The 24,983-nt window shown below is 39.7% G+C and overlaps 1 protein-coding gene across 1 annotated transcript in view; it reads left to right on the top strand.

The window, feature by feature from the left end:
- Positions 1-13,056, top strand: part of LOC310934646 (potassium channel subfamily K member 10-like) — a gene marked incomplete at both ends in the record, with an annotated part of 43,558 nt that extends 30,502 nt beyond the window's left edge. The window contains 4 exons of the mRNA XM_083898433.1: positions 4,499-4,659; positions 5,682-5,874; positions 6,955-7,097; positions 12,388-13,056. Of these exons, the coding sequence (XP_083754559.1) occupies positions 4,499-4,659; positions 5,682-5,874; positions 6,955-7,097; positions 12,388-13,056 (1,166 nt within the window). The remainder of the gene's footprint in view (positions 1-4,498; positions 4,660-5,681; positions 5,875-6,954; positions 7,098-12,387) is intronic.
- Between the last annotated feature and the right edge of the window lie 11,927 nt (positions 13,057-24,983).

Raw genomic sequence — 24,983 nt, forward strand, 5'->3', positions numbered from 1 at the left:
CAGTAATCCAGCCTAGAGGTTATAAAGGCGTGGATAAGTTTCTCAGAGTCTTGTCTTGATATAATATTTCTAATTGTCTTGATGTTGCGAAGGTGGAAGAAGGCTGTTCTACATATATGCTTAATGTGTTCATCCAGTGATAAATCCTGGTCAAACAGGACTCCTAGGTTCCTTACTGTAGTGCAAGGGACTGGAGTGTTACTGCCTAGGTTTAGAGCTCCAAGTGCTGCTCTTATATCTTTTGGCCCAAGGACCATGACCTCAGTTTTTTCTGTGTTAAGCATCAGAAAGTTACGAGTCATCCACGTCTGTATGTCTATGAGACAATCCTGGAGTTTAATAGATGGGTTTGGGTCGTCCGGTCGTACAGATACATATAGCTGGGTGTCGTCTGTATAACAATGAAAATCTATGTTGTGTTTCCTGATAATGTTGCCTAATGGCAGCATGTACAGGGTAAAAAGAATAGGTCCAAGCACAGAACCCTGAGGGACTCCGTCGTTAACCTTAGTGAATATGGAGGATTCCTCGTTTACACTAACAAACTGAAATCTGTCCGATAAATAGGACTTGAACCAGACAAATGCCGATCCTTTAATCCAGGGGTTCTCAAAGTTTTGATACCTGAGGGCCAATTTAGGAACCCAACATTGGACTGAGGGCCACCATAGAAACAAAACAGAAAGAAATCCCATTTGTAATCATTTTAATGACCAGATTGCAGTTCTACAGTTTAGCGTTAAGTAATATAAGCTTTAATATAATAACGCTTTATAATTTACTGGGTCATTACCCAGTATTTTGGCCATTTTTCTTACCTTCTAATTACAGGTTAATACCAAGCAACACATTTCTGTTATATTTACTAGCTACCTGCTTATTACCAGCTTATAACCCAATAATACACTAAAATTCACCGCATAGAAACCAGGTAAATACCCAGTATTTTTTTTACACTGATTGGTCTGTATCCAGTCATGTCCAATAAACATTTAACAAGCTTAGTAGCTCCTGGATTAAAACTATCAACTGTAATTCACTGCGGGCCGCCATAAATGTTTCTGCGGGCCGCCATTGGCCCCCGGGCCGCAGTTTGAGAACCAATGCTTTAATCCCAACATCTTGTTCTAGTCTATGTAGCAGGATCTCATGATCTATCGTATCAAATGCTGCACTGAGATCCAGCAGAACCAGTATAGAAGCCAGTCCTTTTTCAGAGGCCATAAGAATATCATCTTTTACTCTAAGTAGTGCAGTCTCTGTACTGTGGTGGGTTCTAAACCCAGACTGGAACTTTTCAAATACATTATTGCTACACAGGTGATCGCACAACTGGATGGCTACAGCTTTTTCTAAAATCTTTGAAATAAAAGGGAGGTACGATATCGGTCTATAGTTACTCAGAATGCTGCTGTCGAGAGAAGGCTTTTTAAGTAATGGCTTAATTACTGCCATCTTAAAGGCCTTTGGGACACAGCCGCTCAGTAAAGACATATTTACTTGATCTAGTAAAATATTACCAACTTGTGGTAGAGCCTCTCTAAGGAGTCTAGCTGGTATAGGGTCCAACTGACATGTAGTTAGTTTGGAGGAGGAGACCAGTGAGGTCAGCTCCCGGAGGCTTATAGGAATAAAATTATTTAGTACGTGTAAAGCTGGAGCCGCGATTAAGTCGCGGCTCCAGCTGTACTAAACTGGTTGTTAATTCTATCTCTGATCGTTTCTATCTTATCGTTAAAAATGTTATAAAGTCATTACTACTCAGCGATCGAGGGATCGATGGATTCGTTGCATCATGGCTCTCCGTCAGCCTGGCTACAGTGCTGAAAAGGAACCTGGGGTTGCTCTTATTTTTCTCTATTAACTTTGAGTAATAAGAAGTTCTTGCATGTCTAAGAGCTTTTTTATATATATCAAAACTGTTCTTCCACAAGACAAAGTGACTGTCATTATGTGTGGAACGCCACGTTCTTTCTAACTTCCGTGTACTGAGCTTTAACGCTCGAGTTTGGGCTGTGTACCACGGGGCAGACTTGTCCCGGGAGATAACCTTTCTCTTAAGAGGAGCAACAGTGTTTAGAACTGTTTGCAAGGTTAAATTTGTGTTGTCCACTATTCCATTAAGTTCTGTGGGAGTGATGTTTCTATAGTCATCCTCTGTGATAAAACGGCAGACGAGAGCTGTTCAGTGAATTTTTCAACTGAACTGTCAGATAAACAGCGACTGTAATAATGCTGCTGTTTAGGATCAGTAGCATTAGTAAGTACAACTTCAAATGAGATCAGACAATGGTCCGATATCAAGGGATTCTCATTAAATACTACCAAGTTATGTATGTCAATACCATATGTTAAGATAAGGTCAAGTGTGTTTATGACGTGTGTTCATGTTCTCAAAAAAAAATGCAGCTATTTAATAAAATGTTAGGAATTTGATATATCCAACAAAGCTGATCAAATGTGAGGAGGTTGTAATTCACATACATGTCTTTTATTGTCAGGAGAGGGGAGGAGTATCCTGAATATGGTGAGGTCGCTAGTATCAGATATCAATAGTATTTTTATGAAATTAGCTTTCAGTTTTTCTGTATGAGTTTTTGAGTCTGCAGAGTAGAAGTACAACAATAATGGACGTAATAGTACTGATGATTGCTCAATACAAACTCAAGATGGAAGAATTTCTGTTGAAAAAGAAAATATGACGAAGTGTGATTGTTTCATGAGGTAGATGTAGTAGTCAAGTCAAACAAAGTCAATGTTATTTCTAGAGCAAACAACCAAGGTTGACCAAAGTGCTTTACAGGGTTAAAGGCACAGCAACATAAAAGGTATAAAACAATATCCTTTGGTGACCACCTCCAAACTGACAAAATGTGGGATAAGTAGCATGGCAACACGATGCTACACCAACGATGCACGACCAACTTATTCAATCACTTAAAGTTCAGTCATAAAGTGGTGTATGACCAGGTGATAAAGGAGCAAAAAAGAGCAAGCTCGTCAGTCAGCACCACCGCAAAACAGTCCTCTATTAAGGACACTCTTTACAATGCCGTCCCATAACCCACCACGTCCCGCAGACATCAAGAGATAGCGGAGGCTGTGACATTTATGGTAGCCAAGGACATGTAAGCATCAGTACTGTAAGCAAACCAGGATTCAAAACACTTGTTAACACTTTGGACAAGCGTTAACTGTTTCCGTCACGTAAACATTTCAGCAGAGTTGCACAGCCAGCCCTGTATGATGTTGCGATGAAGTTGCAAAAGATGGGCTGAGGGAGTATCGCACTGTTTTGTTCTTTGAAAAAGAAGAGCATTTTTGTTTTAATTTAGCCTGTTATTAGTGCTTTTTGCATGTTGTAATTTTTTGCAAGTTGTGCAGCATTGCAAGTAGATTGGTTATTTATTTTTATTTATTGTTTTTATTGCTATCATTGTTTTAATGTACTACTATTATTATTATTATTATTATTTCTGGCTGATCTTTTAAGTTATATTTAACGTTGAGTTTTGGTGGCTCAATAAGTACTCAAGTTTTGAAATCAATTAATAATCGTCTGTATTAATCATGATTTCAATATGAATCAAAATAATTGTGATTATTATTTTTGCCATAATAGTCCAGCCCTACAGTATATCTCAAGATTTAAACGATTAAGTCCGTCCCACAATGTCCCACTTTACCATGCTACTTGTCCCACATTTTGTCTGTTTGGAGGTGGTCACCCTACTTGAGGAGCAGACACGACAGTGCGAGAAACTTTGCAAACAATTTCCTTTTGCTCGATGTCTGTCAAATTGAAGACAAAATGTTGTCCTACCTTTCCTTTTAACCAAAGGCTGCCTTTCTGCCATGTTTTCAATCGCTCTCTCCTCATATTATTGATCCACACACGTAACACGCTTGCTGCAGCTGCACGTAACATGGGTGCATTCAAGGTCTTTTTCTAGGAAGGTCTTTTTTCATAGGAATTTACATAAACGATGCGTGTAAATGACTAAAATTCCATTAATCGTCCAGCCCTACTATCCGTGTTTTTACTTTCAATTAGGCAGGGTCGACAAATGGTAAATTTGCTGTACAGTACAACGTAAAGCGGGACAGGTGGTCACTCTAGCATGTACGTGAACACATTCACAGTGCAAAATCAAAGCGGATATGTGTAACGTTATTATATGTTTGGTCTTTGTCAAAAGAAATGATCTAACAATATTTTAATGCAACATCCTTCATTTGAAAACAATACTATCAGACCTGACTGAGGGAATGCTCTCTATGCATTTATATTTATAGATATGTTTGTGGCCAAATGAGCTACTATATTAACACTGGTGATTTGTTATAATCTTTTTGCTGACTGATTGACTTATGGTTTCAAATGTGATAGAAGTAGTGGCTAAGTGTTCATGCATGAGGCCAAATGTCTAATATGCATGTTGTATATACTGTACATTGAAATAAGCTAACTAGTGTAAAACTGGTTTTGCTCCTCCAGGTTATGGGAACATTGCACCAAGCACAGAAAGAGGGAAGATCTTCTGCATCCTGTATGCAATATTTGGCATTCCTCTGTTTGGTTTCTTGCTGGCAGGCGTCGGGGACCAGCTTGGTACAATATTTGTCAAAAGCATCGCCAAGGTGGAGAAAATGTTTCGGGTAAGTCATACTGCATATACTGATGTACATGAGATTTCCTGGAGGTCAGTGAATGCGTCTTGAGGGTCAATGATGCAAGAAGCCTGTCTATTGCTCTGTGACTCCCAGGAAATTAAGAGGGAGCCTCTGCTAGTAAATGGCCTGCATTTTTCTAATCTTGATGACAACTCAAATCTGCTTCACACCACACTTTTGCCATTCATTCATTCACTCACACTTTCATACAGTGCATCTATGTGCATCTATCACTCATCTTTCATACCCATTCACATGCTGCCGGCACAGTTGTCAGAATCAGCGTGGGGTTAAGTGTCAACCCAAAGGACACGTCGACATGTAGACTAACGGAGCTGGGAATCAAACCCACAACCTTTGAGTTAAAAGACGACTCACTGTAGTCACCCTGGTATCAGTACCAGCCATGATCTTTCACCTAATGATGTTCGGTCAGCCCTTGACAGGTCTGTTTATTCTGTGACAGTGGGACTAAGCTATGTGTGAGTGTGGCACTGATTTTGGACAAATAACCCATGACACTAAATGGACTGAAATCAGCAGTAAAGCAGCAAAGATATAGATTATTGTGGATGTTGTACATGGAGAACTGTGTGCATGTACAGCAGCCATCTGAGTTGTGTGGTATTGTTTTAAGGAATTAAGTTAATTGAAATCAGTAAAAGTTGATGACATAATAAGGCCCTGCATGGAAATCAAATGTCTGGATACTGATTTGATTCTGGTATCACATCTGCTCTCTCACACTCTGTCTAAGAACAGTCTATTCAGATGAAATAACCTGATTTTACCTGTGGAAGAAGCTAAAACAACCTGCCTTCTCTTTCATCCTTCTCAGTTCCATTTGCAGTTAACACTGTGTTCTCTTCTCATCACATCGATGATAATTAAACCACTTGAAATGATTCATTAATGATTTATATGTATATACACATCAAACATCCTTAGAAATAATTGAGAACTTTTGCTTCATATACAGTGTGTGATGACTTTCTCTCATATCATAGAACAAACATAACCAGATCAGTCAGACTAAGATCCGTGTGGCCTCCACACTCCTCTTCATCCTGGCTGGCTGCATCCTCTTTGTCACCATCCCAGCAGTGATCTTCAAATACATAGAAGGCTGGACAGCTCTGGAGTCCACATATTTTGTGGTCATCACTCTGACAACAGTTGGAATAGGTGACTATGTGGCAGGTGAGAACCAATCAAGAGTGTAGAGTGTTTCTTGCTCTTACTTTTCCTGCTCCGTTTACTTAGACTATTTTAATGAGCACCTGCTGGTAGAAATACTGAGCATACTGTATCTATTTCCATATTGACATCATGCTAAACTCAGACAATACTTCAAATGTGTACCTGTTGTTTTAAATACTATTTTCAATCTTTTTTTTCATCGATCATGTCTATTGTGGGACAAATGTGGTGCAGTTTGCTGTTGGTATGTGTCAGGCTTACACAAAATGGCAGGCGAGAACCAAAAGCACGACACACAAGACAGAGCAGTTGAAAAGTAACAGGCAGTGAGACCAGTCAGACCAGGAAGTCAGTCCGCGTGGCAAACAAATCCGACAAGGAGACGACAGGCGGGGATCAAAAACAGGAAATCAGTCCACGAGGCAAACAAATCCATTAAGGGGCAGGCAAAACTGGAAGGTCAGAAGCAGGTTTAGGCAATGTCAGAATCAGAGGGAATACAACGCTGGATAACTAGGTTTGACAATAGGGTAGACGATCTGGCAGAGAGCAAAGGGAAATGGGCCGGTATATATATGAGCAGAGTGATTAGCTGATGGCGTGTGACAGGGGTGGAGCAGATCAGGTGACTGGGAGTGGCAGGAGGAGTGAGTGACAGGGTCTGAAATGACATGAGAGTTAGTGATCAGGATAAAAAGGGAAAATGTTATGATGAGGTTGAAACCATGACAGAATGTGTCATTGCCCTCTTGATGCCACAACCCCATGTTTAAGATTCCAACCGATTCAATGAGCTCATTCAACTGAAGCACTTCTATGCTGGCTTGCAATATGTAGCATATTTAGAAGTTTACAATCAACACATCTGTGCCAGCTTTTAGCTTATGTGGTGCCTGTGAAGGTCCATGCCACAGTGCTTTGCTCAGTTAGAAACAAGTTTTAATTCTTATTTTTGGGTGTGTGCTTCTCCACCAGTTAATTAGTACAGGGAAACATACACAGCCCTTTTCCACTCAACTCACATACTCTAGTGGACATTTAGGCTATGATGCATCTATTCTTATCCTGTCTTCTCATTAGGGGGAAACCGACGGATCGAATACCGGAAGTGGTACAGACCACTGGTGTGGTTCTGGATACTGGGTGGTTTGGCCTACTTTGCTGCTGTGCTCAACATGATCGGTGACTGGCTGAGGGTCCTGTCCAAAAAGACAAAAGAAGAGGTAAAGTGAGCCCTAGGAATTATGTCATTGACAGTTTGGTAAAATGCGTATTTGATTCTTTTGTGTATGAATTGATAAATAATTTATCATTTTATTGTTCATTTAAATGTGTGACATGATAAACTACTCCGACCTTCCACAATTCTGAGAGGTCCATATAGAGGAAGTTTTTAAGCAAAGGTCCAGAACACCATACTGTCAAATATACACACAAATATACATACAAATATACAGTTTGTAAATACACTCATCAGTATTTAGTTAACAACTGACTGTCAAATACATATGTATCTCAGCCAAAGAGGCTGTGATTGGTGTTTGTGCAAATGACAGAAATGTAAGGTGTTCATTTTTAATGTCAGCTCAATAAAAAAGGAACACTCATTTAAAGCAAACATTTCCAATGCGGCAGAAGCATAATTTCTTTAAAAATTTGGCCAGTTTTTCTAGTTTCAAGGTACATTACAGTCTTACATTGACAAGGTATAAGAATTCTAGCCAAGCTTGCTTACCTCAATGAACCCCACCAATTTGGCATATTTCTAGTAGGGCTGTTCTTGTGGTGAATTTACTGATGTTGTGTTTTATGCAGGCAATAAGTCTGAGATCTCTGGATTCCACCCTTTCATGACCTTCATCCATTTTTTTTACCACTTAATTCTCCACATGAAGGTCACGGGGCGATAGGCAGGGTACACCCTGGACAGTTCAACCACAACCATTCACTCTCACATTCACACCGATGGTCAATACAGAGTGACCAAGTAACCTCATCCCCTTATTGCATGTTTTGTTAAGACCCTTGTTCCAATTGGGGATTTTCGCTGCAAAAATAGTTTTTTTTTGTTTTGTTTTTTTAATCTTTTATTATCAAAAGCAAACTTATTTATATTTACATTGATCCCTACACAAAGCCAGCATTCTATAAAATACATTATGGCTACATTCCAACTGTTTTGTATATAATAGAGCAAATCATTACATACACATTTTCCTAAATTAAATAATACATTCCCATCATTCCCAATTGAAATCAGTGTGCTCCACTCCACAAAGCTATCATTGAATTCATCCTTCTCACAAACACTGTAAATCATATGTATATCTCTTTTTAAAATTTGAACAAAAATATCCCACACATCAACAATTTTTCTTTCAGTGGGCTATGTCTCTTCTCAGTTTTACAGAAAACCTTCCATGGCTCAGCACATAGTTTACAAGCAACACATTACATTCTCACACTTTCCCATGCACAACAAACAGCTACAACTCTCTCCATTCAATTTTTTACAAACTCTTCTTTCCAATTCTTGTTTATTAAATTTCTCATTCTCTCAAAATAAACTTTCAGTTCCCCACATACAATTTTCCTTTTAACCTGCTTATATTTTTGAATGTTTTATTGTGCCTTAAAAAGAACTATACATTACACTCATGTATAAATACAGTCTACTCTATCAAATGCTTTGTTTAAATCTAAACTAACAATTATACTGAATGTGTCTGCTATGTCCCTACCTGGTATACTATGACTGTGCACTCCCTACCACCTTCCATATAACTTGTTTAATCCTATTAGCTAACACCCATGCAAGTATTTTGTAATCATTATTTAACATACTTATTGGCCTATAAATTTTGAATCATTCTTTATCTCTTTTTTCATATATAATACTAATACTAATCCTATTGTCATACTCTCTGTCATCTCCCCTGTCTCTTCCATTTGTCTAAATAGTCTTGTTTTATAAAATGTTCCTATTAGACCATCTATCCCTAGACTTTTGTTCTTTCCTAACCTCTCTATTGCTGCCTCTATCGCTCCTTCATCAATCTCCCCTTTGTAGTATTTTGATACTATAACTGTTTAGTTGCTATATGATTTATAATTTGTGGTCTACGACCGCCATCTGGTGGTCATTTAATAATACCAGAATGCCCAGATGTTAACTGTTTGCGGTTGTCTGTGAATGGCAATAAACAAGCTCAGACGTGTTCAAGTTGGTCTCCATGTGCCGTACCTGTTATGGATATATTTACAGCATATATTTAAGACGGTAAACAGGCCAATGGGAAACTAATCATCCCATTACAAGCTGAAGCCACTCGTTATTGCGAAGAGATTCAAATTCCAAAAAAGGAATCAGCAAGATAATGAGTCCGTGTCCGATTATATTGGGGTACTAAAACAGCTATCCATCCATTGTGAATTCAGCCCCCGTTTCAGAGAAAGTTGCTTACTGAGCAAAATATGACATTTGCAAAAGCATGTGAACTGTCTTTATCAATGGAAATGGCATCGAAAAATACACTGGAATTCGGCACTTAAATAAAAGGACCTGCCACAGTGAATAGGATTGACAAGAAGAGAACAAAAGGTACTTGGAAAAGCAAACCAGCCACCAGCGAAAAGTAAGACCACGAGTGACAATTCCAGACCACATAGAACAGAAAATCCCCAGCCCTGTTACCGATGTGACAGTAGCAATCATGCAGCACAAGTATGTAGGTACAAAACCGAGACATGCCACAAGTGTTAGGACACATAGCAAGGATGTGTAAAACTAAAACATAGGCAGGGGCATACACAGTATGTGGCTGAAAATTGCAGTCTAATTGAGACAGCAGGAAATGGAGATGATGAACTGTTTGGGTCATGAATGCCGTGTATCCCACATATACTGCTGGAAATGGAAAAAAGGAAATAACAGTTACTGTCCAATTAGAAGGAACTCTTCTAGAGATGCAGCTTGACACTGGAGCGGCCGTAACACTTGTTTCTGAAATAGTGTTTAAGAAACATCTCTCTCACCTGCCACTGAAAGAAAGTAAAGTGCAGCTGTCAACCTTTTCCGGTGAGAATATTCCCTTGATGGGACAAGTGACTGTCAATGAGAAATATGAAAACCAGAGTGGTGATTTACCTCTAGTGATCGTGAAGGTGACAGACCAGCCCTCCTTGGCCGCAACTGGCTCACAAATTTCAGTCTAGACTGGGCGAGTATTTTCTCAGTTATACCAGCAGGGGGCTGTAATGATGTAGCTGTAGAGGCAGTGTTGCAGAGACACAAAGCAGTGTTTTCTGAGGAGCTAGGCACTATTCGTGAATTTAAAGCCAGCATCACTGTAAAGCCAAATACCAAACTGGTTTTCAGGAAGGCCAGACCATAGACCAAAGACGCAGTCTAAAAAGAGTTAAACCGGCTAGAAAAAGCTGGCATTATCTCAAAGGTTGAACATAGTCAGTGGGCTTCCCCGATATTAGTGGTACCCAAATCAGACAAGTCAATTCATATCTGTGGAGACTATAAGATCACAGTAAATCAGAGTGTGGAGGAGGAGAACTATCCACTACCGAACGTCGAAGATCTTTTTGCCACTCTGGCCGGTTACACTCTCTTCAGCAAGTTAGACCTGTCACATGCTTACCAACAGCTTGAGATGGAGAAGGACTAAGAAAAAAATTTGAAAGGATAGGATTTATTGGAAAAGATAATACAGCGGAGGAGAACAGTATCTTCTATTTCTCAGTAGTGGATGAGCTCCCCGTGTTGGCTACAGAGATTGCACAGAGCACTCTCAAGGACCTAGTCCTATGCAAAGTACTGGAGTTGACTCGTTCTGGATGGTTGAGTCATATCAAGGATGAGAGACTGAAAGCATATTTCACACCTGTATTGTTCCTGTTGAGATTATTTTTCTCCGATGTTGCGCTCATTATTGAGGGGGTTAATGTGAATTAAAAACTCTTGAAATTTGGCAGGGAGGTAGGGTGGGCAAACAATGGGATAGTGACATAGGGTCCTAACCCGTTGACAGCCCCAGGGCTCTATAGCGCCCCCAGAAGTCGGGTTATGGTCAGACATGTAGTTCGATCGGGACGAAATTTGGAGAGTGTGATAGACTTAGTCCAAATTTTCTTGATGAATTTTTTGGGAATTTTTGACGCAAGATAAAGTGGTCATATTTACATAAAATGCTACATTTTTTCTTTTGTCTTTTGTGGCTAAGTCACACATAGTTGTTCCAATCAGTTTCTAATACCTTCCATTAGCTCCGCCCAACCAGAAGTCAGCCATTTTGGAAAAAACATAACTTGACTAGTCTATGCATTTGAAGGAACTCGTAATAGCACTTTTTAACTAGCCCGAGAAACTAAGTACATATGTTCTAGACAAGTTAATGATTAAAAGTTGTTCAATAATTTTCTCTACCTCAAAAGATGTGGCCTCAGTGCTCCAACAAAATTGAATTCCAATTTTTGTCATCTTTAATGTGAACAGAACTACATGATAGTTCTGTTCTGTTTTTTTTTTGTTTTTTTTTAATAATGTCAACCTGTATTTTTATTTTATTCAAAAGCCCTACTAGGGACAAGTGTTGTGAATTAGCTTTAGCTAAAAACACTATGATGCATGCATCAGATGACTGTTCAAACTTGTCTATGTTTTTGTATCTGTCCCTATCTAAATAAACCTTAATAATAATAATAATAATAATAATAATATTTCTCTTCATTAACCTCCTTCTCCCCTCTCATCCATGCCCCCCTCTCCCCATTCTCTCTCTTTCTCCTTTTCTCCTCCCTCGCAACTCCTCACGTTCTATACTACCCCATCCCCTCTCCTCCTTCTCCTCTTCTTCACTGCCATCTTCTCCTCTCTCTCCGCCCTGCTGTCACTCCTCTCGTACTCCAGTCTCTGAAGTATTCCGGTCCTGTTGTGGTATCTAACTTTGTTGAGTATGGTAGTGATTTAACAGTATTATTGAATTTGACTTCAAGATATCTTGTCCTGTCTGCAATGTCCGTGCCAGGCCACATCCTCCTTTTAATTAGAGACACCCCGCAATTATTCAATGTATGCGTTATTTCTCCGTCTTTAATATATACCGGCAGTTCCATGAAAGACACCATTGTATTTTTTATTTTCATGGGGAACTCACAACTACAAAAAACTATTATGTAGCGCAGATCTTTCTCCCGGCTTCTCTCTTTTCTTTTCTCCTTCTCGTTCACTCTAACCTTCCTGGTTACCCAGAAGACGAGTGCTAACCACTACACCAACCGTGAGCTGCAAATAGTTGGCTAAGAAGTCAGGTTTTTCCTCCTCCTTGTTTAAAATGATTTATAGGTCTGAAAACTACAAATTACATTTTGCAGGAAGAACTCTAATACGTGGACATAACTGAACAATGACAACTAAACAAAGTTACTTCTGAGCAAAGCATACATCTGCTGAGAACAGTGCAGGGATTCATAATAACTTTCTTTCTGCTGTCTTTGTCTAAGGTTGGAGAGATCAAGGCTCATGCAGCCGAGTGGAAAGCAAATGTACGTGCAGAGTTCCGGGAGACGAGACGGCGTATGAGTGTTGAGGTGCACGACAAGCTGCAGCGAGCTGCCACAATCCGTAGCATGGAGAGACGGCAGCTGGGCCTGGACCAGCGCGCCGTGTCTCTCGACGTGCTTTCCCCTGAGCGACGGGCTGTCTTCAATAGTCTGGACACTAACACTTACAAGACGTCATCCCAGGAGAGCATTGATACCAAGCTGAACAACCTCCGGCTGCGGGGCGCTGAGCACTGCGATCGACGCTCTGACCACCAAACCACGTCTGAGGACAACATTTTCAATCGTCTGGGTTCCGTCACCAAGTTGGCCAAGCGCAACAGGAACAGGGACCTGAAGAAGAACATCCCGGACGAAGCTCGCCGGCCTCACAGTGAGGCCTACGCCTGCTTAATGCCCACTTTTGACTGCAGTGCAAAAGAAGGGAAAAGGAAGGAGGAAGGAGATGATGAGATTGAAGACAAGGAGTGCAACACTAGCTTGTCTGATTTCCCACTTTTTGTGGAAATATGCAAACCACAGAATGGGTTTTTACTAGAGCAGACCAAAGAGAATGAGAGCGAGGAAACACTTGAAGCAAATGAGCTGCATATTCACATGGACCCATAGACCAAGTGCTCTCCTCCAAGAAGAGCTTTTAAACACCACCAGTGGTGCCTTAGGTCTCCCTTACTCCTGTGTGTGTTGAAGCAGGGACTGTACCTGTCCCTTTGTTCTACATATTGTAATGTTCACACTATTCACTGGGCCCTATGGATAATAATGGTCATGTGTTGTGTTTTATAAATGTAAGACCTGGTCAGCTCTCTACAACTGTGCTATGCCAAATAGTTGTTCGCTACTCGGTGTTCAATTAATAATATACATCTTACTTCTGTAGCTGTGGCCATTATTTCTCTCATTTATTTCAACACTGTGATGTCATGTAATGCAACATATGACAAACGTGATTACATGGACCTGTTGGTGAAGTTGGCCAAGCGTAACAGGAACAGAAGGTGAAGTAAGTAGTTTATAGTGACATCTAGAGGAGAGGCTGAAATTTACAACAAAGAACTGCTCCTCTGCTCACCCCCTCCCTTCCCTGAGCGCTACGGTATCCATAGCCAGTCAAATGTCGTCCTCGTCGTCTTTCTCCGTGTCAGCAGATGAGGTTCGTGAGGTGAGGGAGAGGGCGGAGCTACCACGGCCGTAGCAGACGAAGCGGAGAGATAGGAGGCGGGACTTCAGCTACAAGTAAAGAGACGCTTGATTTGTTCTCTCGCGTTTGTCCTTACAGGCTCCGGTAGAAACATGTTATTTTACATGACTTTTTGAAACACTACGAAAATGAAACAACAACTATTATACAGCGACTAGACAATGCAGGAGCACATAATATGTATAAAAAAGTGGATTTTGGGTTATATAAACCCATAAATACTACACAGTGTCCCTTTAAATGATAGACCTAGCAGTGATAAAACTCATATAAACTCAGATAAAATTCATATGCAACAGTTAATTCATCTGCAGAACCCCAAGTTTTGGACATGTCCACTTTTTGTCTAAAAGGTTAATACAATTACACAATTGGATTTTACTTCAGGGTCAAATTTCTCTGTACTATATTACAGGGTAAAAATGCAGGTTTTTTTATCAGCTACAACTGTAATGTAAACATGAATGGTTGAACATGGTCCTCTAATTTTAGTCTACACCTTTTCAAGTGATGTTAAAATGCATGTGCTTAAGCAGAGATCTATAACAACTAAGTAAGAAAAATATAAAAGTGTAACTATATCAGTCAGTGGTCACAAAAATATCTCATAAATGTATTTGTCAGGCTAAAACCAGACTTACTTGTAAACATGTTATACAGCTGAAAGTTTACTTCATAGAATTCTCCAAAGTTGGACTAATACACCCAGATGATGCCACTGGGAGTGTACAGTAGAGTGATGTACAGTATGTTCAACAACCCAAACTGCACATGTTCCACAGTTCCTGGGATTTGACCCAGGTGTAATAGTAGAAGTCGCTACAATACAATACAAGAACTTTTTTTGGACTGATGAGGAGCCTGAATTTATGATCTTAGTTAAGTGAATGGATAGTAGAAAGAACAATCAGAAAATCAGAAAATCTTTATGTCATTGTAACCAGTACTAAGATTTTAAGTGCAACCCTATTCAGTGCAAAAATAATACTAACAATAATAAGCTAAAGGATGTGAAAATAACATGCAGACTTACAAAGTCGAGTGCATGTCTAGTAGAAAGACACAGCTGAAGTCAACCAGAAAACACTTTATAATTCTAAGAAGCTTAGAGGGGGCCTATTGTAACAGGTGACAGGTCAATATATTGAAAACAAAGACAGTAGATCAATTAAATGGTGAAGTCCAGCTGCCTTAGCTTGACTTAACTGTTCATAGAAATAAATACTTATTGTCAATGCTTTGTTTTCAATTCAATTCAATTCAATTTTATTTGTGTAGTGCCAAATCACATTATCTCATTGCAATCTAGATAGACAACATCATACTGAGCAGAGAAACCCTACAATTCACACAATGAGCAAACACTAGGAATCAGTGGAGAGAAAATAAAAACCTATTTTAACAGAAGAAGAAGAAATCTCTGACAGAACCAGACTGTACAACGACTGTGTCAAGTTTATACAGGACAGTACGAATCAGTGATGACATGTTTATAGAACGTTTATTCATTTATATAAGCAGAAATTGTTGATAAAAAATTATATTGATATTGACTTTTAATTAAAGCATAATAATAATAATGGTGATGACATAATATTAATAATAGTTGTAACCTCAAAACTGGATCTGGATCCTGCAACCTGGAAGATGAGGGCACACGGAGAAAGATATAAATTAATATTTAAAAAAAAAAAAAAAAAAATTAGGGAGGGAAAGAACATGGTTAATGACATGTAATTAAGTCATATTCACACTTCTGTGTTATACAACTTGAACTTGACCCTGTATACACTTGTTTTGGATTTTTGGGAAGTTGTGTGCTTGTCAGCTCTGTTTTTTTGTTTTGTTTCACAAATAACACAAATAATGGCCAAACGTGGATATTTCCAGATGTTTACAACTCTACCTAAGTAACGGTCAGTCTGAAGGAATGATCCACTGGAAGGGATGCCTTTTGTGACTTACAATATGAATTAGCTTTACAGTCTGTCTAAGATGAAAAGAAACAATGATCATTATTTGTCATAATTGCCACTACTGGATATGTCTTGTTTAAGTTAATTTAGATGATTGGAAATATTTTTAAACGAGGTCTGATGTACACATGGACCTTTCACTTGGTGCTGTGACTATTATGTGGCTCAAGTCAGAAGATGAGTAACACAGAAATGTTATAAAATAAATAGTCACCCTAAAAAAAAGGAAAGTAACAAGAGAGAGAAGCTTGATCTAAATGTAACAATTCTGCTATGTGATTGTTGTCATGCTGTTTTCATGTTGCCTGATGAAACTCAAGTCTAGAATGTGCTTTCTAATGTGTTTGAAAACCACTGAGAACATGTGATGTCCATTGTTGATGGTCCCTAATCTACGCTGTTGTTTTAGTACAATGTCCAAACTGCTACCTTCACCATGACCTCTTTGAATACTATCTCAGGGCTTGTTGTCCTAAACTTGGTTGGTGATGTTGTTTGATAGGTGATGCAATGACACTTTGAGATGAAGAGGAACAATGAATGCTATTGTGCTCCATGAAAGAGAATGGAAGAATAGCCATAATGCAAGAAGAAGGAGTGTTTCACCATTGGGTACATGGAACACCAATGGTGTTGGTGATGGTGTAAAATTACGAAATGCACTGCTATTACTGTGAGTGTGCACTATGTACTATCATTGCACTTGTTGACATAGGCAAATCGTTCATACGTGTACGTATACATGTACGTGAATGTATGAACACAAGAGTCAGGCAGGAAGTGCCTCAAGTGAATTCGTGGAGCATGGATTTAGGTTTATCCCTCATGTACAACTTGTGAAATTGAAATATCAAATCAGCAAAGTGAAAGGGACCTGCATGAAGCTGAGTTGGGAAAAAACGTGACAACAACCATGGCTGTCAATCAAGCAAACATGCCACAACAAACACTTCTGTATAAGCCTTAATACCTCTTTGGCCAATTTTATCCTCACCATGAAAGTACACATAAGAAGTCTTGAGAGCTGAATTTCAACAGAGACAAACTCTACAGAGAAGTAAATGGATGTCATCTCAGTTGGAGGTAATTCACAGGCAACACCAAGTGGTCACTCATAGTAATGCAACTTAAAATTGGTGATGTCTGAAGGGACCTGGGGACCCAAGACTGGACCCAAACCACTGACAAAGCTAAGTTATCCAATGTAACACAAGTTATATCATTTGTTATTCTATTATTTACTTGTCCTAACCGCTTGACTTTGCTTTCTTTTTTGACTCCCTGAAGCAAAAGGGTGCTTTGTGGTTCTTAACAACCAACTCACAAGTATACCGTCGAGGCATTAACTTCAACCCTTCTAATTCACTTTGAATGGAGCAGCAGCAATGCATGCTGGACTACATTGTTGCTCTGTTGGTTCATTTTTCTTATGTCACATGTGGCATAAATTAATAATGTTCCAATTCCCATTCCAATTGACAGCAAATCATATAATGTAAAAGAGACACCAGCCAATTTAATCACATTTATTTGCTCACGTCACATGGTACAATGTCCAAACAGAGCTATTGCACAAGACCGTTCTCCCCTTGTCCCCCTTTTGAAACAGCAGATACATGAGATTGCATCATCAATTTAGCAACTCTTGCTACAAGGTCAGCCATGACAGCCACTTCCAGGACCAAGCATCACACCAGCTCACCCTCATTCATTAAAACAACTTTTACAAGTAAGACCATAGAATTTTAGCTGGTTCTCACAAAATTGTCCTCACTCTATTCTTAGGAACTTCCCTCTCAGCTCAGGGACTGTTGCCCTCTATGAACCTAAACCTTACTATACCATAACCTTAACCAATTAACCATATATCTTAGGCCAGTTGCAACCCGTCATGATGTCACCCATAAAAAACTGCACTCCTGTTTTGAAGCATCCAGAATCAATGTTGACATTTTGCTGACATTTCAGAGGCATCACCTGCAACAGGTCTCCTATTGGATGATACCAGCTGTCAATCACACTGTTGTCCACTTATATACAGCATACTTGTTTATTTCTTCTCTATTGGAAAACAAGTTACAAAACTGACATCCAGTTTTATTGAAGAAGACTACTAGTGATTGACCCCATTAACTCCTCAGGAAAATGTCAACAGAAGTAGAAGCTCAGCTTCCCATAGACTTCCATTCAAACTGAGCTCTTTTTGCAACCAGTGGAAGTTTTATACAATTATATAGACGAATATATACATTTTTACAGTCTATACTCTCAGTCCAGATGAATGTTTTCATAATTTTATGTTTACATCTGTGAGTCTGCAGATGACCATTTTGATCCAAGGGACAAAACATTATATCTGCCCATGTCCAGATGTTACACACTTAAATATGTTTTGCAGATGATGGGTGGTCCATTCATGCCAGTTGGTGGCACAAAAACACAACAAAGTATGGAAGGGCCTTTATGGAGCATTCACACATAGGCGTGACTAATGCTTGATGTTGGGCAGGGCCGGACGCTTAGTGTTGGAGGTGACAAGTGTCATGGTTGACTTCTTGGCAAGTGTTGAAAAAATTAATGTTGTTGTTGGGTGCACTTTGGCAAAAATAAACAGTGTAGTGTTTGAGGTAAACAATTAATAATCTAAAATATACAAGAATACATGAAGTATTCCAGTTGATGCCTCCAGGGCATTAGTGAGTGCAGCATTAACATGAACCAATGCATCAACTGCACTTTTCAGCCATTGTGGTGGCAGCTAAAGTAAATACCACTTTGCCACAAATGACCACGATGTACCTTTGAGGGAAATGCTGATCAAATTCTCCATTTCCACAAACACATGCCTCAACCCATGTTAATGAACTCACTCTCTGAGTATGCACATCATCCGTCTGATCCCACTCTTCACATTACCTAGTGAATCTTTAGACTCGTGTGTATGCAGCAAAAGAAAGGATAACATGTTTTCATAAGCTTCTAAGAACTACACAAATGTTTCAAAAGAAAACCAAGTCATGGAACAAAAAAGGCATGCTTTGTTGCGAAACTATATTACGGTGTATATGGTGTTGATTGTATACCAATCACTACATGCTTCACAAGATGATGCTCACCGCGTTGTTTTTTCAAAACTGCGTGTTATGATGCACAACCAACTAGTGCTCTGTTCTTGGACGTTGCTCACTGTATCTGTCATGCAACCATTACATTCAATGTAGTGATTGCCTTTTGAAAATAAAGATCACTGGGTTAGTGCTATTTCTGAGTGTGAGGAAGTTTCTTTCAAGGTCCTACAGAGGTGGTGAGTTGTATGCGGAGTTGATGAGTATCATGTAGACTCTTTCGCAGCCACTATCAGTGGCTATAATCAATTGAGCCAGAAAAGAATGGATTGCTTTCACATCATTGCCTGTGACCTCTCCTTACTGATATTATACCCTGGTGTTTGTTGCTATTTTTTTGGTCTGAAATCTCCCAGAGAATGTAAAAAAAAATGGACAAAAAACCTGAGATGTACAATTTCACTTCATAGTCATCATATTCAGATACCTCATTGGCTAAAGTAGGTCAACACTCAGTTTTGCTTTTCACTTTTATGTAGATCCTCCGCCTCCTGCTGACAAAAGTATGTATATATCTATATACTGTATATGTCCATCTTCTACCGCTTTATCCTCCACGGGAGGATCGTGGGGGAAGGCGGGGTACACCCTGGACAGATTGCCAGTCCATCACAGGGACACATATGGAGACAAACAACCATCCACTCACACCTACGGTCAAAGTTTCATTCAATATATTCAAACTTTCATTCCATATGTGGCCAGCCATGGCAAAACTGGGAACAACTCTGCCGAGGGACATTTTGAGTTATTTACATTTTCGAAAGTGTGATTTCTAAGCTTTCCAACAACGTCCAACATTTAAATTGGATAATATTTGAAGAAGATGTGGTCATTTGAATGTAGGCACTCCTCAAACTGCTTTAGGGAGAATTTTATCCTCCTATCCTATTTACACTTTGATACACTTGGTAGAGTAAAATTAACCTGCCTTTTAGACTCAATTCCAACATTACTTTTTAAAACAGTTTATGGATTATTTGAAGGTGAGCTCTCTAACATTGTAAATTGTTCTCTTCAGATGGGTACTTTCCCTGTGGCATAGTGAGACCGCTTCTAAAGAAAAACTATTTGGATCCTAATGCTCTTAATAACTACAGATCAGTGTCCAACTTACCATTTTTAAGCAACATTTTAGAAAAAACGTGTTTTTATTCAGCTAAATGAAATTCAATCTGGTCTGACCTCTCTGGAACCGGCCGACAATGGTTCAGTTCTTATCTCAGGAATAGAAAATGTATTTTAAGTTTGGACTCAAGCTCCTCAAGGATCCATGAACTCAAGTGTGGTGTGGCCCAAGGCTCAATGTTAAGGCACCATACATTTTAATCTATTCATGCTCCCACTAGGAAATGTCATCAGGAGGCATGGTATCAATTTCCACAGCTATGCAGATGACACTCAGCTGTACATACCCATGTCTCCAGATGACACAGGACCAATTGATGCCCTTTTTAATTGTATTTTAGACATCAAATCCTGGAATGCAGAAAACTTCCTACAGCTCAACCAGGACCAGGCTGAGGTTTTAATTATCGATCATAAGGCTCAGAGAGAGAAACTTTTATCAAAACTGCAAACACTGTCCATAAAACATTCGAATCAGGTAAAGAACCTGGGCGTAATCTTTGACTCTGAGCTCAATTTTATATACATAAGAGCGGCATTTTTGTTCCATTCATGCTCAGTGAACACCATGGGTTAAGGGTATTTGATTCAGGGTATTTTAGTGGTTTATTGGTTAGGTGTAATTGATTGGTTTATTGAGGCTCTGCGCTTTATACTGAGTTTATTGAATGTAGAAATCAATAAAAAAAAAATTATTGTAGAAGTCAATAAAAAAAATTATTGTAGAAATCAATAAAGGGGGGGTTTAAAGATTAAAACTTAAATTAAGACAAAAATTTACGACATGATACAGATATAATACAACACAATACAACAAATGTTACAATTCCCCTAATGGTGTGTAATACACAACATGGTGCCACACATCTCAACACATTTCTGATGAATAAATACATTAATTAATAAATAAATAGCAGTAGCCGTGAAGAACGCAAACGGTACGGTATTTTGGCTGAGTGGTGCAGAGTGCGCAAACGTCACCAAAACCAGGTAGGTTTCCACAGTTCCAGGCAAATTTAAATGCAATAAATAATCACAAGAATCACTATTTAATGTAACTATCTGAATCAGTACATAGATTTATATCTATATTGATTTTCCCATCGCATCTGACGTCAGATCAAAGGCTGTTGGCACGCGTCATGGAAACTCGGTCTGACTGAATGAACACAGATGAAACAAGGGACGGACTGGGACTAAAAAGCTGCCGTGGCTGCCGTTGTAATGAGCTCAGTGAGCTGCAGGTGAGTCAGAAGGAGCGTGTGGCACCTTTTCTTTTTTTTTTTTTATGGAAACATCCACAGTCCATAGTTTTCTTTGTTTGATATGTCAGGTAATGATGGAGCTGTCCGTCACACCGACTGCTCATCACAGTACGTCAGCTGTCTGTTCAGTGGCTTCAAATTTTCTTTTGCGCTTCCGTTGAGTCTGCGCTTTCTCTTTCTCCATGTTGACAACCCTTGACTAGCGCAAAATCCTCATTTAAATAGAGCGGTCTTAATCACTTCTGCGCCTGTAGTCGGCGGCAATCTGAGTCGGTCACCCGCAAAACACAAACCAGCAGCAGGCGCAGTCTTTAAGCTTCCGCACACATTTAGCATTCTCTATTTTGGGATCTTAGTAAATCAGGCCCTTAGTCTCTTAGACAGTCATATTTGGCATAATATGAGAGAATTTGACCTGATCGCCAAATTTCGGGATAAACAGTGCAGGTGAAGGTTGCATTTTGTCTTTCTGTCAGAGTGACAGTCTTGGCAGGTTTGTATGTGTAGGCCTCTGTTAGCATCATCCAACATGTTAAGATCAGGATCAGGTAGTGCATGGTTTATTGGAAAAAAGGTTTGCGTTGTTGTCCTGACGTCCAGTTGGTGGTTGTTGAATTTATGGAGTTATTCCTTGTGTTATCCTCTCCTTGCGCTCATTCGTACTTGTGTTGTTCGTCTTCGTGTCTGTCCTCACGTTGTTCAGCCTGGCAGCTGAATCCCTCTGTTGGCCGTCTGTTCCAGCGTCGTCCTCCCTGGTGTCGTACATCCTTGCGCCGTTCAGAACGACAGCTGAATCCCTGTGTTGGTTAAGGGACCTGGAATGGACCTTGCCACTGTTGGAGTGCCAGTGCTTCCTTCTGAGATCCTTTATCACCATCACCATCCTTGTGCAGACTAATCATGAAACCTGAAACGTTTCATGATTAGTGACAACAGCAAATCCAACTCTTTTGCGACCGGTTTGTGGGTTGAAGGAAGCTGATCCATCTACAAAAAAAAAAACAGATCTGGTTTAGTTCTGTTTCGTGGAATTTCTCGAGCAGACCTGCTCGAGGACAGCAATACAGTTATGTTCTTATTGTTTGGGAGGAAAAAGACAAACATTTAAACATTAAGAAGTGATTTTAGGTGCCAGCTGGATTTGTCTTGGAGTGTGCACAATAGATGGTAAACTCTAAAAGTAAAAAAAAAAAAAAAAAAAAAAAGATCGATCAGATGTTTTTTGCCAATCGGCTGCGCGCTGACATGATTGACATGGGCCCAAATCTTCCCAATTTTCACCACATCGCCCCGGTCCTTCAACAACTTCACTGGCTCTCCATCACCAACTTACTGACTCTCCCTCAACAACTTTACTGGCCCCCATCAACTTCAGAATTCAGTACAAAATCCTCATACACTTTCAAGTCCATCCACAATCTAGCCCCTCCCTACCTTTCTGACCTCCTTCACATTTCATCCTCTCCCATTTTCTTCAGATCCTCCTCCTCATCCACCTCACTGTCCCCTCCTTCTGCCTTAGCACCATGGGGAGCAGTGCCTTCAGCTGCTCTGCTTCCAAACCCTGGAACTCTCTCCCACATAACATTCGGAGCATCACCGATCTCCCTCAGTTCAAAAACATCACCCAAAATCCACTTTTTTAAACTTGCTTTTAGTTTGTAATTTTTTTTTACCAGAACAGCTAAATGTGTCTTTTTAACTTCACTGTCTGTGATCTTTGATACCTTCTGAGATCAGAAAAAAAGGCCTAATTTGCACATCAAGTCCCTGCCCATTAGGTTAATGGGAGACACTCTTTGAGAGCAAGAATGCATGTTTGTATCTTGCATCTAATGTGTGGCTCCTCCTGAGTCGGCAAAGAATACAACATTTTGTTCAATGTATGTTGTGGAAACCTTTTGAAATGATCAGTTGTCGAATAAAGGACTATCTTATCTTATCTTATCTTATCTTGTGTTCTGATTATGTTGATGCACATATTGTGCTGAAATCTCAATTGATTGTGTATTAATCTGCTCAGTATGTGTGGGTGTGTGTGGTGCAGTACCTTCTTACGATATCACAAGTTGGTTTGGCTTGTCAGCAGGAGTCCAGCCTCTCTGAAAACCCCCAATGAGTTGCTCCTGAACCTGTTTTTTGTTGTGGCATGGTGGTGTAAGCTTCCCATCTTTTGCTTCCTTTGTCTCTGTGTTGTATGGTGGTAGAGCTGAAGGATAAGGAAGGATGTGGTGTTCTTTGTGTGTGAAATTTTCTTTTCAAAGGGAGTTGTTTCTGCTTCCCCCTTTCACCTCTGAAAACCTTTCCACCTTCATATTTTCATCTGTTCTTTTTTTTTACTTCTCATTTCTTGTTTGTTTCCCCTCAATCAATATACTTCTTAAACTGAGGGATTCCCTATTGGGATTACAAACTCAGCTGTCCAGGCATTTAAAAATGTTAAACTTTTATCCCCAAATTTCCTTCTCATAAAATCCACATTCTCCCCCTCTGAGGTCTAAACCTCAACTGAACTCTTACTCCCCATTCCAAATTGAGGTTGTGCACAACTACTACACTACAGATGTCTCTGTAAGGGCCTCTTCGTTTCTAAGGGACAAGAGCCAAAGACATGGTAATTTCTGTATTATCGGACAAAATAACAAAAACCTTTTATCGCTTTGTCTGTGCTACAAGCGAACAAAAAAGCAAAATTACTTTTGTTTTACAAGTAATTAAAAAAAAGAACCTTGGCTGCTTCGATTAATGCTACAAGCAACAAAAAGCCAGTCGAGCTATTTTGTTTTAAAATAAGAAGACTTGATCACTTGTCTATGCTACAAGCGAACGAAAAAGCAAAATCACTTCTTTTAAAGGTTTTCAACGTGATTTAAAAAAACCCCAGGCTGCTTCGTGTTCATACTACAAGCAACAAAAAGCCGATCGATTGTGTATATGTGAGAAACGGAAATGTTTTGCCAATTTTAAACACAATTTTTAAAGAAAATAAATTTAAAATGTCAATATTTCAGTGCTCACCAGATGAATTTTGCTGAATTGCGTTCGTAGAAATCCCAGCAGCGACGATCTGGGGTGTTTGTGGTCAGTCCTCCCTTCTCAGAAAAGTATTTTGACCTCAAAGTTTATCTTCCAGGATGGCCAGTCACTGTCCATGTACCGCCTCAGATGATCCCTCGAGGGATCCCACTTTCGGACACCAAATTGTTGTGGAAATGTCTCTGCTGCTGGTGAAGAATGAAATAGAGAACTTCTGCCGGCCGTATTTTTGTTGCAAGGAAAAGGTAATTCTTCACATGAGTGATCCTTGATGGAGAAAGACCCAAAGCAAAGTGAACACATTTATGCCTGAGCAGCTCCCCCTTTGCATTCCTCCAATAGACAAAAACTCGGTGCTTTCCCACCTCTTTGTCTACTGTAGGTAGACACAATACACAAAATACAATACACTACACGCAAAGGACCTGGTATTCTGCACTGGGCAGGTATCGGGTGATGGGCAGTTCTAGCTCTGAGCCAGAGATATTGAATTTATCATTACACATCCCTGGTGATGCTCTGCCAGGCCTCTACTGCAACGGTTTTCAGTTTCTGCTTGTTATTTGGGCATTTTCCCTTCAGTGTGGTCTTCAGCAAGTGAAATGAATGCTCAATGAATGACTGTTGAATGAAACATTGTATTCCAAGATCTAGACATCACGACCACGCACAATGGGGACTCTTGTGCAATATTTCGCACTTCTATGCACACTTTTATGCACTCTTTTAAGCTTCCTGCACTTCCATCCGTTCTCCTCTCCAACATGCAATCTATTCGCAACAAGTTGGAGGAATTGGAGGTGTG

The sequence above is a fragment of the Microchirus variegatus genome (genome assembly GCF_963457635.1).
Source record: "Microchirus variegatus genome assembly, chromosome: 12".
In the NCBI taxonomy this organism is placed as follows: Eukaryota; Metazoa; Chordata; class Actinopteri; order Pleuronectiformes; family Soleidae; genus Microchirus; species Microchirus variegatus.